Genomic DNA, 15,013 nt, shown 5'->3' with positions numbered 1-15,013 from the left:
AGCCAGGTCACCCAATCAACTCAATTCATCACACATTTATTTAGTACCCACTACGCGACAGGCACTATACATACGAAGAAAAAAAATGGAAACAGATCCTGTCCTCAAGAAGCTCCAGGTCTACTGGACAGCTGCTGCTGGGTGGGGAGTGGGATCAGGGAAGGGGAACTTGAGGCTGGATTTGTGGGCGGAGTCAATAGGGAGTTCCCTCACTGCCACTCCTGCCACCGTCGACCTCTTGAACCCACCCAATGGACTACAGTTCCCAGGATGCATTGCGACCCATTCCCCATTCCCCCTGAGAAGCTAATGTTTCTTTTGAGAGGAGGAGGCAAAAACACCCCCAAAGCTCCGTCTGAGGCGCTGTCGTAGGGCAACGGTAGCCGCGTTCCCTTTAAGTCCTGCCTGTGACGTTGCGAGGCTTCCAGAAGGTTCTCTAGGGACTAGTAGGGTGGCCGGCATGTTCCACCTCACAGGCCTGTCAATTGGGCTGGTGGAGAAATGCCCCACTAGCCTGAGGCGGAGCTAAATCCTTCATTTGACCAATGCAATCAAAGGGCGGATGAAGATCCCACCTTCAGCTTCCTTCACCAATGAACGTGACTGGTAGGCTAGGAGGCGTGGTTGATTGACTCTTGAGAGCTCCAGTTATAAGCCTGGAATGCAAGCGTTGTGCAGACGAGGGGTCGGCCGCAGGCCGCCGATGAAAGTAGGCGTCCGTCCCCCCACGCCTCTCAGCGCCCCCTTCTCTCTCAGTACCGTCCAATCATGTCAAGGACCGTGCTGAGTGGCGGGCGTGTGGCGCAATGGCCGGCGCGGGGGCGGGGCCCTGGAGGCGGGTCTCCCCCCCGTCCACCCACCCTTCCCCTCTCCGTCAGCGGCCGGTGGCTTCTGTCCCGGGTGGAAGCGGTGAATCCGGGGGGAGGGGACAGGACAGGACGGGACAGCGGCTCAGTCTGACCGACCGCGGCGGCGCCCGCAGCTTCTCACCGGTGAGGGCGCCGCGCCGGGGCCGGGCGGGGGCCGGGGTGGGGGCGGGGAGTCCCAGGGCCAGGGTGTCTGGGCTAAAGAGGCGCCGGAGGCGCGGCTGGATACGAGAGCCGAAGGGGTCTGGGGGGTATCTATCGGTGGTCTCGTGCCTGGGGGCCTAGAGAACGGATCTGCCGCCGGGTGGGAGGCCGAGTACCTGCGCCGCGGGGAGCTGCTGGAGGGCTAGGGGGTCGGAGGGCCGTTGCCGCCGCCGCCGCCGCGGGGAGAGCTGGCGGGGTCGGGGGGCCAGGGGCCGGGGCCGTGCCGCCGCCGCGGGGAGCTTGGGTTCTAGGACCTGCCAAGTCCACCTGGGGACGGAAGGTCCCATGGGCACTCCCTCCCAGGCCGGACAGCTGATTGCTGACCCCTGGTTGCACCCTGGAGTGTCCAGCTGCCTGGGGTCTGGGAGAGCTCGAAGGGAAAAGAAGGGAGGAAGGACCGAGGGGACTGAAGACTAGACATGCCCCACGACGACAGGGCCCCACAGCCCTCCCCTGGGCTCCCAATGGGGGTGGGAGTGAGGGGCAGGCAGGGCGAGGAAGGGGTGAGGTGGAGCCGGGGGCTGGCGCCAGGCTGGGGGTGGCTGGGAGCGGTCCCCGTCACTGCTGGCACCCCCCCCCCCTCCCCCCCCCCCCCCGCCCCCCCTGGCCCCCCCGGGACCCCCCACCCCCCCCCCCCCCCCCCCACACACACACACGCTCTTCTCGACCAGTTCCCCCGCCCCCACCCTTCCCGAAGCGCCTTTTGTCTGAGACTGGCCCCACCCCGAGACCAATTAAGGAGGAGGCACTGAACGTCAAGTGACTTCATTGAGCAGGTTCTTGGTGATTTGGGGTCAGGCTCTCCCCAGTGAGTGAGGAGCTCCACGCTGTTCCTCTCCATCTCACACTCACAGGCAGTCACTCACAATCGTATACGGGCACACACACTAACCCACTCTCAAGCAGTCATAGTCTCAAATACAGCCAGCCAGTAGTCACACAAGAGACTGCTTCTCTGGATTCCTTTCTCCCTCCTCACCCTTTTGAGGTCTGACATTCACTGACTCTTCAGTGGGAAGCCAGAGGAGGACATGTGGCCCTGAGGAGGACCTGGCTATTGAAGTACCTGGTGGACAGGTGGGTGAGGGCAGAGAGGAGGGGTATTGCTGGGCATGTTTAAGCGCACTGGGCTCTCCTGCGCACCCCCAGCTGCTCCCCCAATCCAGACAAGAGGAGGTTTCCGGAGCTTCCCACACTTCTGGGGAGAAGACTTCTTAGCCAGCTTGATGTTTAAAATTCAGCTGGAGCCGTTAAAACTGCGTGCATGGACGCTGAATGGGTTTGTAAAGTTTCGGTAAGTCCCTTTAAAAAGTATTTTCACCCTCTGCCAGAATGGCAGAAGGACATTCATCCTTTCATCATACCTCACCATTTTTCATCTCAAGTGTCAGTCTTACCTCTGGTATTTCATTCATCTCATATCCATCCTCTGATATTTAATTCTCCCATATCTCTTCCTTTTCTACCCTTTTCCTCCCTCATATCACATCCTCCCATGCCTTATTTCTTAGGATTTCATAACCCCAATATCTCTATCTCATGTCCCCTCATCCCCCCCATCTTACATCCTCTCAATATCTCACATTCACAATATCTCAATATCCTCATATCCACTGATATCTCCCATCCCTTCATCTTCCATATCTCACAGCCCCTCATCCCCATATCCCCTCATTCCCCAAATATTTCACAACCCCTTGTCCCCCATATCTGATAGTCCCTCTTCTCCCATATCTTATATTTACACATCCATTCATCCCTCCATGTCTTATCTACTCATCCCCCAGATATCTTTCATCTACTCATACCTCACCTTATATTTAACATATTCCTATATTCCCCATACCCCCATTCCTCCTATTCATATCATTCCAGTCATGCCATTCTTTCATACTTCACCCCATCTCACACCCCTACATTACACATTCCAACTTACATCCATATTTCATATCCCCATATACCTTGCCCTTGCCATTTTCATTTCATTTCCTGCCTCAAATATCTTATCAAAGACCTTATTTTATCCTTCCCTCCTTTCATACCAACCCCAGTGCTCCTGCTCTACAAAGGCTTGGAGATTCTTTGTCATCTGAGCACATGGTGGAGGAGTTGGGAAAGGAAAGCAGGGCCCCTCTAAGCTCTTACCTGCTAACCTAGAAAGACATGCTAAACTTGCTGGAGGGGGGCCTTCCAAAAAAGCCTGCCCTTTATTCCTTTCCCCTGGAGGTGGGATTCAAGGACCCTTTTAAGCCCAGCTCATTTGGCAGTTGGATTCTGAGGAAGGGAACTAGCCTGGTGGCAGAGGTAACATGGGGACAGCATGAGGGTGTTCAAGATTAGAACCTGTTTTGTTTGTCCCTGGACATGGAACTGCTGTGATGCCTCACCTGTGAGTTGGCATTGGTGGGTGGGGGAATGACACCCAGGCCCTGAGTAACTGTGGGGTGGGGAGGCCTGGATGATGGGGGAAGGAGATGTGGGCTAGGACAGAGATGACAGCACTCCCCCTGCCAGCTCCTTCTCAGATTTTACTGCTGCTTCCGAAAATGGCTGCCCACCCCCAGATGCACTTTCTTTTCTGTGTGCCCTCCCTACCCCACCTCCCCCACATGCCAGTGATTCAAAATGGCAACCCCCAGCTTGTCGCGTGGGGGGCCGCCGGGAGCTGTGCAATTTGGCATGATGTGCTGGTGGAGGGAGGGGTGCCCGGGTTCATATAAATGCTTCTCTTTCGTACAAAGAGGCTCCCAAAGGCATGAGTCAGCCCAGCAGCTGCCAGCACTGTGGGGGCAAGAGCTACAGCCACTCTAGCCCTGGTAGCCCAGGGCCTTGGAAACAACACTACCTCCTCTCCTCCCTGATTGAGAGGTAGCTTACAAGGGCTGATACCCTGTCTCCCTCTTGCCTTCCCACTCCATAAGTCCCCCTTCAAGTACTGATGGTAGGAGGTCATGAGGGCAAGAGGCAGTGGCTATGGCCTTGGCCCAGGGCATTGCTAGAAAGGCTCTGCCCCTGCCCTGGCCATTGGCAGTAATTGTGCTGTGCTTTAGAAGAGCCAGAGAATGGCTTTTGGCTGTTCCCCAAACAGAGCCCCAGCCAGGAATAGGAAGAAACCCTCTCCTCTCCACAATGTGCACATCCCTATGGACACACACATATACATGCACATATGGTGAGGAGCACTGGGAGCTATGACTGTCCTATGCCATCTGTGAGCAGATATCCCTTGATCTAGGCCTGGCAGATGAGGCCAGTGGGGAGAACCGGGGCTTTGGCACTTCATGCTAGGTAGACACTGAAAGCTGGAAGTGAACCTGGATAGGCCAACTTCACAGGGCAAAATGTCTGAAACAGGAGGGAAGGGATATCAGGAGTCCTCTCTAGTATTAGGTAAAGGGTGGGCTTGCAAACAAATGGGGCCAGAATAGGAGGGGAAAGGAACTCTGTCTCTCCTGGGTTGCCTGTGTCAGAATTATGCCTACTGTATGTGTATTGTGGAGCAAAAGGGTGGAGTGGTAAATGAACTGACGTGCTACCTTAGGGCAGGGAATTGATCCTCATACTGATGGAGACAGAAGTTCCTAGTTCTTTTGCCAGGGGCTGTGACTCATCCTGTCTTCATGGACTTGTAGGGATCAAATCACATATGCATGTGAGGTTGGGAATGAGCAGACTAGAACAGAAACCAAGGAACTCTAATGGCAGAGGCTCTGAGATCTCTTGCACCTTTGGCCTAACTTACCAAGACAACTGGCTAGCTCAGGGGTAGCCTATATGCCTCTTCCCCCAGGAGGCTTTTGGGAGAAGAATATTCTCACAAAACTATGCTAGAGTTCCAATATTGAGCAAAGACTATTTACCCTTTCAGTCCAGCCATCAATCAGTTATTCCTTCCGTTCATCTACCAGATAGGTGCATCTCCCTGGGGGCCACAGCATCCCTGTGACAACCCAGCTAGGACAACCTAGCCCAGGATACCTTCCCTTCATTTCCTGTCCCTGCGTAGCGTGAGCCAAATTTAATACTAATTTAGGTATACCCATTCAGCAGTATTAGCCCCTGTTCTCTCACTCCCCAGCAGGTTGTGGAAACTAAATGTTGCCTTGTATAACCTTACTAAACATACTTCCTACCCTATTCTATCAGCTGGTTGTCTAGAGATCCAGTGGAGAGATGCCTTTGAGACACTGGCGCACAACAGATGCCTTTGATCTGGACAACTCTAAGGCTTGACTAATGAATCGGGTCTCAGCTGGGCCCCACAAAGTAGGCCACGGCCTCCTCACTTTCCAGCTCCTGGAATTCAGGGGCTAAAGCCAAAAAATGCTGTATTCAGCCCCTGAACTGGAAAGGGTCAAATGATTGTGATGATGGTGAGGAGAGCTTATGAAAGTTAAAATTTAGAGCAGGAAAGCTCTACCACTAAGGAGCTAGGTGACCTTGGAAGTGAGTTCATATTCCTAGGCCTCAGGGTCTGATTCTAAAGAACTTTATTCACATAGTCCAACTCTAATTTTATAGATGAGGAAACTAAGGCCAAGAGAGGAGACTTGTCCAAGGAAGGGTAAAATCAAGGGGGAGGTCAGAGCAGGTAGATGAAAGGGGTTATTTTAGATTTGGCCATGGGCTTCTTTCAGGAACAAGGAGGCCAGTACTGGTCCAGTTGCTGTAATGGGAAAGGATTATTATAAGATTCTGGGCATCCAGTCTGGAGCCAATGAAGATGAGATCAAGAAAGCATATCGGAAGATGGCCCTGAAGTATCATCCAGACAAGAACAAAGAGCCCAGTGCTGAGGAGAAGTTTAAGGAGATTGCAGAGGCTTATGATGTGCTGAGCGACCCCAAGAAACGAGCCGTTTATGACCAGTATGGGGAAGAAGGTAAGAAAGCCCTCAGCTCCCCAGCACCTGGCCCAGGGCAGCCCTGTGGGTGAATGATGCCAGTTCTCACTGCAGAGAACTATGTGACCCAGTTCCTTCTGAGCTCCGTAGCAACAGGGCAGAGGCACTGCCATTTGGGTAGTGAGGCTGAGGAAAGGGTCAGGAAGAAGGCTGCCTCATTGCTTCCCTGAGCCTGACTCCTTCTGCACCCTGGCTTTGACTGGTGAGGGTTAAGACTCTCACTAATAGCAAAGAAAAACAGCTACTCCTCTCAATACTCTAGGCCCCTGGGACCCATTTCCTTTACCTTGGGCCCCCTAAACTCTCTACTCACCACCATTATTTGACCAGTCTTCACAATTTAAGGCCACACATAACACAGGCACAGAGGTAAGACATAGGATATAGCCACTATGATGCCTGGGCTTTGGGATTCTTCTGCCGGTCTTGAAAGCACCTCTTCTCCCAGCCTTATTAGGCCATCCCTGAAGTCAGTGCTGCCCCATTGGATGGGGAAATGGGGAAAGGCACATAACATTTGTATTCATCAGCATAGAGTTTTAGCCTCTGAAGGCCTCTATATAAACAGACTGGGGCCAAGGGAAGAGTGAAAGATGTGGCCTCTAGCCCAGTATCCGGCAAACCCAGGGACCAAGGGCACCTAAGATCCTGAGGGAAGCAATCTGCTTGCCTGCCTGCCTGCCAGGGTCAAATAGGAACTGAGAGTCACTGCTGGGACCAAGGCTGGAGTGTGACAGACAGGGCTAACCACATTTTTCTTTTCTAAAGTAAAGGATGGTGTTATCAGGGAGTGTCTATCTACTCAACAATTCCAGAGCACCCCTGCTACTGTCTTGGGGAGGTAGAGATTGTAATTGGCATCATGCCGTCAGGGCATGGGGTGGCCAAGAGCAGGATAGCAGGTTTATATCAGGGAGTAGGAAAGGCCCAAATAAAGCTGAAGGAAGAGTGGCCCTGGCAGTACCTCTTAGCAAATCCCACAAGCATGATGTAGCTGCTAATTCTGGTCCTCCTTTACAGGGCCCCACAGTGCCAGCAACAGGCACCTGTTAGGCTATATTAAGACAACACTGTCTCAAGTAGAGCCTAGGGCTGCCCTCCCCAAGAGGAACCTTCCTTTCCTTTCTCTGCCCTCCCCTTTCCCCTTGCCTGCCTCCTTCTCCCAGTCCTTTGGACACTCCCTTCCTAGACTCACCACCTCTCTCTGAATCACCAGGAGTCCCCCAGAATATCCAGAAAGTTCCCAGGGATACCAGAGCAGAGTAGTGTACAACAGAGGTGTCAAACTCAAATAGAAACAGAGCCACTGATCCATGCATAAGGATCACTGTCCCTGCAGGTCACAGATTGACTGTTCTAAAATGAAATATTATCCATCTCTTACTGTATTTTTATTTATTTTGTTAAATATTTTCCAATTACATTTTAATCTGGTTTCTGGCCTGACTCGAGAGTGTTGGGGTGTACAGTCCATGAACCACCATATGGCCAAACCCAAGAATTGTATCCACTCCAGGGTCCTGACCTAGGCAAAAGTCCAGCTGCCCTGGGTAGAAAGGGAAGGGGGAAGGGGCCTCCCACCTCTCTCCCCTGCGGTTACCAAGTTTGACCAGTGGATCTCTCTGGCTTATAGCATACCAGGAATTAAGGTTAGAGGCAGAAGTCATTGTTCCTCAAGAGATAGTGACTATGGAAAAGTCTATGGACCTAGCCTCTCTTTGCTCTCTACCTTTTTTCACCCCTCCCTATGCTCTTTGGATATGCTGACTCTCCTTCAAGGACTAGGGGGAGGTACTGGACTAAAACAGTGAATACCACATACCCTAGTCTGCCAGAGTGCCAGAGGCTGGTAGTATTTCTGGCTGCCATTCCCGGCTGCCTCCTCCACAGCCACCCCCACAAGAAGCCTGTCGTGCAGACAGACCAGGAGCTGTGAGCTGTGAACGGCTGAGGACAGCCTGTTCCCAGCCTGCTGGGTGAGGGGGCCCTATTGGGAATCCCAGGGAGAGGTTGAAACCTTTACTACCTTGATCCAAGAGTCCCCAACCTTGATTCCTCCCCGAAAAATGAAACCTAAACCTGTCCTCATGACCCTCAAGTCTTTGCCAGGGAAGTAACAGGCTAATTTGGGCTCTGCCTTGCAGGAGAGGGGGGTGGGAGGAGATGAGGGTAAGAAAAGTGCAGTAAGCCTGCTGGGAACTCCAGGTGAAAGGCTCCAAAGAAAATTCAATCTCTACCACTCTGAAGCCAGTGTGAGGAATGAAATTTCAAAGGGGGACAGCCAGCCTTTGACTTCTCAGTTAGGTCCCATGGCATGTGGGAGTGAAAAGTCCTAATAATGCCATTTTGCCATTCAGGCACTTGATATGGGGCTATGGGCAGCATTTGGAAACCTCCAGAAAAAATATTCCTCCTTTCTATGCTCATGAATGTATTCAGCTTGTTTCTTCCTCTGGGCCCTGAGGCTTCCCCTCTAGGGACAGGAGAGGGAGGAGGGTTGGTCTTCCTCACCAGTCCTATCTCAGTCTGGCTCTCACTGTTGGGGAGGGGGTGGGATGGGTACAGAGCTGCTAGAAGCCTTTTGTGTGCCCTAGGCAGTGTTTGAAAATTGCTTCCCCTTTTATGTTACTGTTCACCAGAAGCTTTGAGCCTGCACTGTAACTGTAACACATGCCACTTATCACAAAATAAATATCTAGCTGCTGTGGAGAGTGGAATTTTTAGACATTAAAAAAATCTGCTTTTACTAAAAAAAAAAAAAATTTAATACTCAAAATATCAGCCACTAAAATGTGACCCTCATGTGACCTCCCTTGGGTTTCACCATAGCTAGCTACCCACCTTGCCTACCCTTGGTTGCAGTTGGGAGTGGGGAAAGGAAAAGATAGAAAGCCTACCAGCAACCCTTGTGGATTACCAAGGACCTTTCTTGGATTCTTTATTACCACCATCACCCACTTATCCACTTCATGGCCAATGAATGTCCTCTTCTCTTAAGGGCTAAGCAAGAATTTAGGAGTTATTTTTCCTAATTCTCAGTGTATGAATCAGAGGCAAACAACACTCAGCCTCTAAGGTTCCATTTCTCAGCCAGTTCAAAGGAAGGACTATGGGCTATTTGAAGGGCATGAGAGTTAATGTGGTACACAGAGCATCATATAGTTGTCAGGAGAACTAGGTTTTAATCCTATGCTTACTTGCTGGGTTACTTTGAGCAAATCATTTCAGCTCTCCAAGCCTCTGGTGGATCAGACTAAATAATGAGTGTGTAAGGACCTGCTATAGAGATGGGAGGGATTATTGTTATTCTCAAAACCAGATATTACTCTCTCCATCCGCACAAAGCAGTAAGCTGCCAGCCTTTCCCCAGCAGTCTTTTTCAAGAGAAGGGGGAGGATAAAATATCCAGAGAGCCAGCAGTGAGTATCAGGTAGCTCTTAGGAGCAAACCTCTCCCTTTCTAGGCACCTGTTTAAGGGGTAGGGGTGGCATAAGAAGAGGGCCAGAGCCCGGACTGGAGGATGTTTTTCTGTCCTTACCTCCCCTCCACCCCATCCCCCTCCCTGCCCAGGCCTGAAGACCGGTGGTGGCAGCTCTGGAGGCTCTGGGGGCTCCTTCCACTACACCTTCCATGGCGACCCCCACGCTACTTTCGCCTCCTTCTTCGGTGGCTCCAACCCCTTCGACATCTTCTTCGCCAGCAGTCGTACCACTCGGCCCTTCAACGGCTTCGACCCTGACGACATGGATGTGGACGAAGATGACGACCCGTTTGGTGCCTTCGGCCGCTTTGGTTTCAATGGGTTGAGTGGAGGACCCAGGCGACCTCAGGAGTCCCTGCACCCCCGGCGAAAGGTGCAGGATCCTCCTGTAGTGCACGAGCTTCGCGTGTCCCTAGAAGAGGTCTACCACGGCTCCACTAAGCGCATGAAGATCACCCGGAGGCGCCTCAATCCCGACGGACGGACCGTTCGTACGGAGGACAAGATCCTGCACATCGTTATCAAGCGGGGCTGGAAAGAGGGCACCAAGATCACCTTCCCCAAGGAGGGCGACGCCACGCCCGACAACATCCCCGCCGACATAGTCTTTGTACTTAAGGATAAGCCTCATGCCCACTTCCGACGAGACGGGACCAACGTGGTCTACAGTGCCCTAATCAGCCTCAAAGAGGTAGGGTGAGACCTCGTCCGGGACTCCTGAGCTAGAGGCTGGTGTGGGACGGTCGGGGGTAGGAGGTTCTCCCTAAATCCCCCAATTTTCTGATGGCTAGGGTCTATAACCACCTCCCCCACCCCACCTTTCCCCTATTTGCTTCCCTTTCCCAATGCAGAAAAGCTGTAGAGGGTACCATTCCCATTCCCCACAGTCCTTCATAAATTAGTACCCCCTTCTTTCTGTCGCTCCCACTCTCCATCCCGTCTTCATTCTCTTTCCTTCTGCCCAGGCGCTGTGTGGCTGCACTGTGAACATTCCCACCATCGATGGCCGAGTTATCCCCCTACCCTGCAATGATGTCATCAAGCCGGGCACTGTGAAGAGACTACGTGGGGAGGGGTTGCCCTTCCCTAAAGTGCCCACCCAGCGGGGCGACCTCATAGTGGAGTTCAAAGTGCGCTTCCCGGACAGGATAGCTCCGCAGACGCGACAAATCTTAAAACAGCACCTGCCTTGCTCCTAGGCCCAGCCTCAGGGCCGGCTCCCGGCCTCCACAGCAATACCGCCCTCCGGCCCCGGGCTCCAGCAGCCAGAAAGGCAATCCGGCCGGCCCTACCGCCCATCGGGCAACCGTTTTCTAAAATGCAAAAAAGCCACTTTTGTTTTCAGAAAGTTGTTATCGCCCCTACCTGGCAGTGCTGTCTAGGGTGGGAAGTGAGGGTGGGGGGAGGGAGGGAGGGATACCCCCAGGGCCAGGGGGTCGCTGTTTTTGTCCCAAGCTTTGAATCCAGTTTTTACTGCTCCCGATGGCTGGAGAGTGACTTGACTGTTACTTGACGATTTGTAGAGGTTTCCTATCCAGGCCTGTAAATAGCATGTCGTTCCCCTACCCGCTGCTGAGGTCCTTCCTGCCCTCCTTTCTTGCCTCCTCTCCCGCCAAATGTTGGAGGGGGAGGGGAGTACAAACAGGACACTGTTACCCCGGACCGTCACCACACGGGGGGAGGGGGGGAAGGATTACTATTCACGTGTACTCAGTTATGTACACATACATACCTTCCCACATATTTGTGCACACATACTCTGGGATTGGGGAGGGGGGTGGGGAGGGCCACTGAGCACGAGACACTTTGTATTTACCAGGAGTGGCGTTTGCTGAGCTGCCTGTGGAAAAGTGGGACTGGGAGGCAGCTCCGCTTCACCACACATGCCTCAAACACTTTCCCTCCTTTGACAGCCACACTTTCCCCATGCCAAACTGGGTCTGCAGGCTGGGGGAAGTAGGGGTGGGCAGAAGGGGAAAGCGCATACGTACCACATGTGTTTTCTTTTAGGCTTAACTAAGGGGCTGGGGAGGGAGGGATTTTTACATTTTTGTACTGGGCAGCTCCTTGATGCTGCTAGCCTTGATCCAAAAGGAAGGGGATTTTGAGCTTTCTCCACCTTGTGGGAATTCAGGGTCACAGCAGCGATGCCCTGGCCTCCCTGACCTAGGGCTTCAGCCCTGCCAGAGCCCCTCTCAGGCCCTTCCAGTCCTAGTCTACTCCGTCTCCAAGCTTCTGTGGTCCTTTCCCTGGCCTGTGGAGCTGTACTTGTCCTGTCCCTGGAGTCTGGGGAACCCAGAATATTATACCTTGCTGTTCCACACTGTACAATTGTATATTATCCTGGAACAGCAGGGAACCCTGGAGAAGGGGTTGTTGACTCTGGCTTGGTCTGTGGCTACACCCTAAGGAACTGGGGTGGGGGCTTTCTTGGCTTTTCTCATTTTGATGAGCCCCTGAATGTTTTTATAGTAGTTTTTTTGTATTTTTTTGTAATGACAGTATTATGAAAAAATAAAGTATTTTAAAAATAGAGTATCTGTGAACCACTGCACTACAGGGAAATGGGGGGAGGGAAGAGAGGGAGGGATTATAATGGCCTCTCAACCACCACCCCTCTCCCTTTTCCTCCAGTCTTTTAGAAACCAGCCAGGAGGCTCTTAATCAAGGAAGCTCTTAAATCACCAGCTTCAGGTGTGAGCTGCCCCCTAGTGGCCAGCAGATTATCCTGAAGACCCAGAAGCTGACCTCAAAGTTTCTTCCTAACCAAAAGGCGAATTTGAGCGTGTATCCCTTGGGCAATCCAACGAATTCTCCCCTCACCCTGACCACCCAAAGCAATGCAGCAAACACTGGTAGGGAACAGAAAACAACTCTTGTTAGAAGAACAGAATGTATTTGGGAAGGATAATGCCCTTAACACAAATGGTAACCATTCTCTTTGGAAGGTCTAATAGTGTCATGTGTCATGAGAACAAGTTATCACCTGGGAGACTGGATTCTCTTGGTGGGAGCCAAAATACTCCATACTGAGGAGAAGGGCCTGGGGATTCCCTGTGAAAGGAGTAGGATTCCCCAAGAGGTGGCTTGGGATAGTGCTGGGAGTGGCCTAGAGTCCTGGAGAACCTTGACCCTCTATGGCGATAATGGAATTGACCTGAAGAGATGGACACCTCACTAGCAATGGAAGTTAGCTTCTCTGGGGCCAGATGCTGATCCCCGAATCTCACAGCTTTCTTCATTTTTTTAACCCTTCTCTCCCTGTCCTGGGCCTGCCTCTCCCAATGCAAACTCCAATGGCCTTCTGAACCTTTTCCATGGCCTCTTGACTTGCTGTTACCCTCCTGAACCCTAGCAGAGGAAAGAGCCCTGAACTCCTGGAATTTACCACCAGTGAGCTCTGCCTGGGTCTCCAGGATTTGGAGCTCCCTCTCCTGTTGCTGGTTCTCTTCCCAAACATAGAGCTCATCCATTAACCCCATTTTCTTCTGTAAGATCAGGCCAACTACTGTCATATCCTCTGGAGCTGAAGGAACCCCACGGCTCCCTTTGGAGGGAGGTTTGACTGTGAATGGACTTTGCTCAATGATCTCTCCAGCTATGGCTACCTCTGCTCTAGGGAAGGGCTCTTCTGTCCCTCTGATTTTCTTCTTAGGACAAAGCCACTTGAGGAAGCCCTTCATCTTCTCTGCTAAGCTGATTTCTAAAGGGATTTTGCGCTGGAGTACTCCCTCCTGCTTTGAGAACTCTCTACTCACAGGACCCTGAGATGGCCACCTACTATTAGAGGTGTGGCCCTTCAATAAATTGGGATCCTTTTCCTGTCCTTCATCCCTCATTCTTTGGTCTGTTGGGGGTTTGCTGAGGCTCCCTTTTCTCTGAGATTGTATCCGTTTTTTGGCCTGTTTTTTGCCTGTGACCTGAGATGGAAGTTTCTGGTATGCCCTCAGCCTGGGGCTTTTTCCTTCCAACTTCACAAGAGTACCAGGCCCCTGAGCACCTGTCATGTCCTCATTCAGTTGTCCCAGAGAGTATGACTGGGGGACCTCAGTGGTCTGAAAACCAAGAGCATGGTGCTGGACCAGAGTGTGTGGAGTGTGGCTCTCAGAGTAGCTCTGTTCTCGTACTCTCAGGTTGAACTCTTCCTCATCAGTAAATTGTTTAAAGATAAGGTGGCTTAAATCCTGGGTCTCCAGGGTTCTTAGAGAGAAGGTTTGTCCCTTTTCTTTACTCTCTCTCTCATGTGAAGGCCCTTGAAAACTTTCAATCTCTTCAGTTACCACAGAGTCTCCCAGTTGAGGATAGAAAAGGAATGATCTTCTTGTGGCCATTTCTCTAGACTCCCTTACCCTTAAGGGAATTCCCAAAACCTTCTCCACCATCCTTTTCTTCAGGTGAAAATTTAGCTTGGAGAAGCTGATGGACTTGTTTAATTCAGAGGGACTCTTACAGAGGCAAATACTTTTTTGGCTCCCATCTGCTCTCTCCTCACTCTCCTTGATGAGAGGAAATACCCTCTGCTCCTGTATTCCCTGTCCTTGAAATTGCTTCCGGAAAATGGAGACTCGATCCCTCTGTCTTGGAAGTAAAGATGGATGCTTCATAGTCAGCTCTAAAATTTCCTTCCTAGACCCCGTCTCAGTCATATGCTGTCTGGGTCCCCTATCCATCAAGCCCCGTCTAGGGGAAAATGCGTTCTCTTCCCAGTCCCCCCCAGCCTGAGGTGCTTCCCACAATTCCTTTCCAATATTCCAGGAACACTTCTCTGCCTCTAAGATATCTAAAATAACAGCTGAGGCCTCTCTGGCAACACCACCTACCCAGATTTCCTGAAGGTTTCGTTCCCCTACCATAATATCGGGCCCCAGGCCCTTACCTATAATAGGGGAAGAAATTTGAATTAAGGGATTTTTTAGTTTAAACAGGTACATGGATTCAAGGACCTTTCTGGGCAGACGCCACCTCAGCCGAATGTGCATATGGCGGATGTGGGATTCAAGGATTTTCTTAGTCTCTGGATCAAGGAATGGAATGTCCTTGCAGGGCTCTGCTTCGTAAATCACTTCTTCAGTGGGTGAAGGAGCCCAGGGCTGGGGTTGTGGTTGGGGCTGAGGTTGGGTTTGAGTTGCTGTGTTTTCCATAGATGGAGTGGTAAGAACAATCTCTCTCCTTTTTGGTTGTTTCTGTAATGGCTGAGTAGGCTGTAATGATACAGATCGAACCCTTGCTTCGGCCCAGGAACGGCTCACACTCTCAGGAATCACTTTCTGCTGGATTGCTACACTCTTCTGAAGAAAATGTTTCTGCAATGTCTCCTGCTGACTTAAGGATGAACTTTTCTCAAGGTCACTCTCTATCTCATCTGTGTGACTAGCTGGACCTCTCTTTGGAATTATTCCTGATGCCACATCTAGAACAGCTGTTGAGTCACTTGCTGTATCCTTTTTGCCAGAGTGCTTAAGACCCTGAAATATAGAAGGCGTAGGCTTTCTGGGCCTTGCTGAGTCTTGATGAGGTATAGTCTGAGGCACAAGGTGTTTGATGGAGTCTTCGACCCTC

The 15,013-nt window shown here is 51.7% G+C and overlaps 1 protein-coding gene across 2 annotated transcripts; it reads left to right on the top strand.

The window, feature by feature from the left end:
* The first annotated feature begins 876 nt into the window (after window positions 1-876).
* DNAJB5 (DnaJ heat shock protein family (Hsp40) member B5) lies at window positions 877-10,826 on the top strand. Of its 2 annotated transcripts, none has more exons than XM_027839747.1 (4): window positions 877-992; window positions 5,708-5,952; window positions 9,544-10,145; window positions 10,420-10,826. In XM_027839747.1, exons 2-4 carry the CDS (start codon window positions 5,742-5,744, stop codon window positions 10,651-10,653), a joined length of 1,047 nt encoding a protein of 348 aa, XP_027695548.1. In that variant the 5' UTR covers window positions 877-992; window positions 5,708-5,741; the 3' UTR covers window positions 10,654-10,826. The 2 variants fall into 2 exon arrangements, with proteins under 2 accessions (XP_027695548.1, XP_027695549.1); XM_027839748.1 differs by lacking the exon at window positions 877-992 and adding an exon at window positions 1,850-2,364.
* The last annotated feature ends 4,187 nt before the right edge of the window (window positions 10,827-15,013 follow it).

This window comes from Vombatus ursinus, unplaced genomic scaffold, assembly GCF_900497805.2.
Source record: "Vombatus ursinus unplaced genomic scaffold, bare-nosed wombat genome assembly UNPS02014832.1, whole genome shotgun sequence".
Lineage (NCBI taxonomy): Eukaryota > Metazoa > Chordata > Mammalia > Diprotodontia > Vombatidae > Vombatus > Vombatus ursinus.
This window is presented reverse-complemented; position numbering and strand designations above follow the sequence as displayed.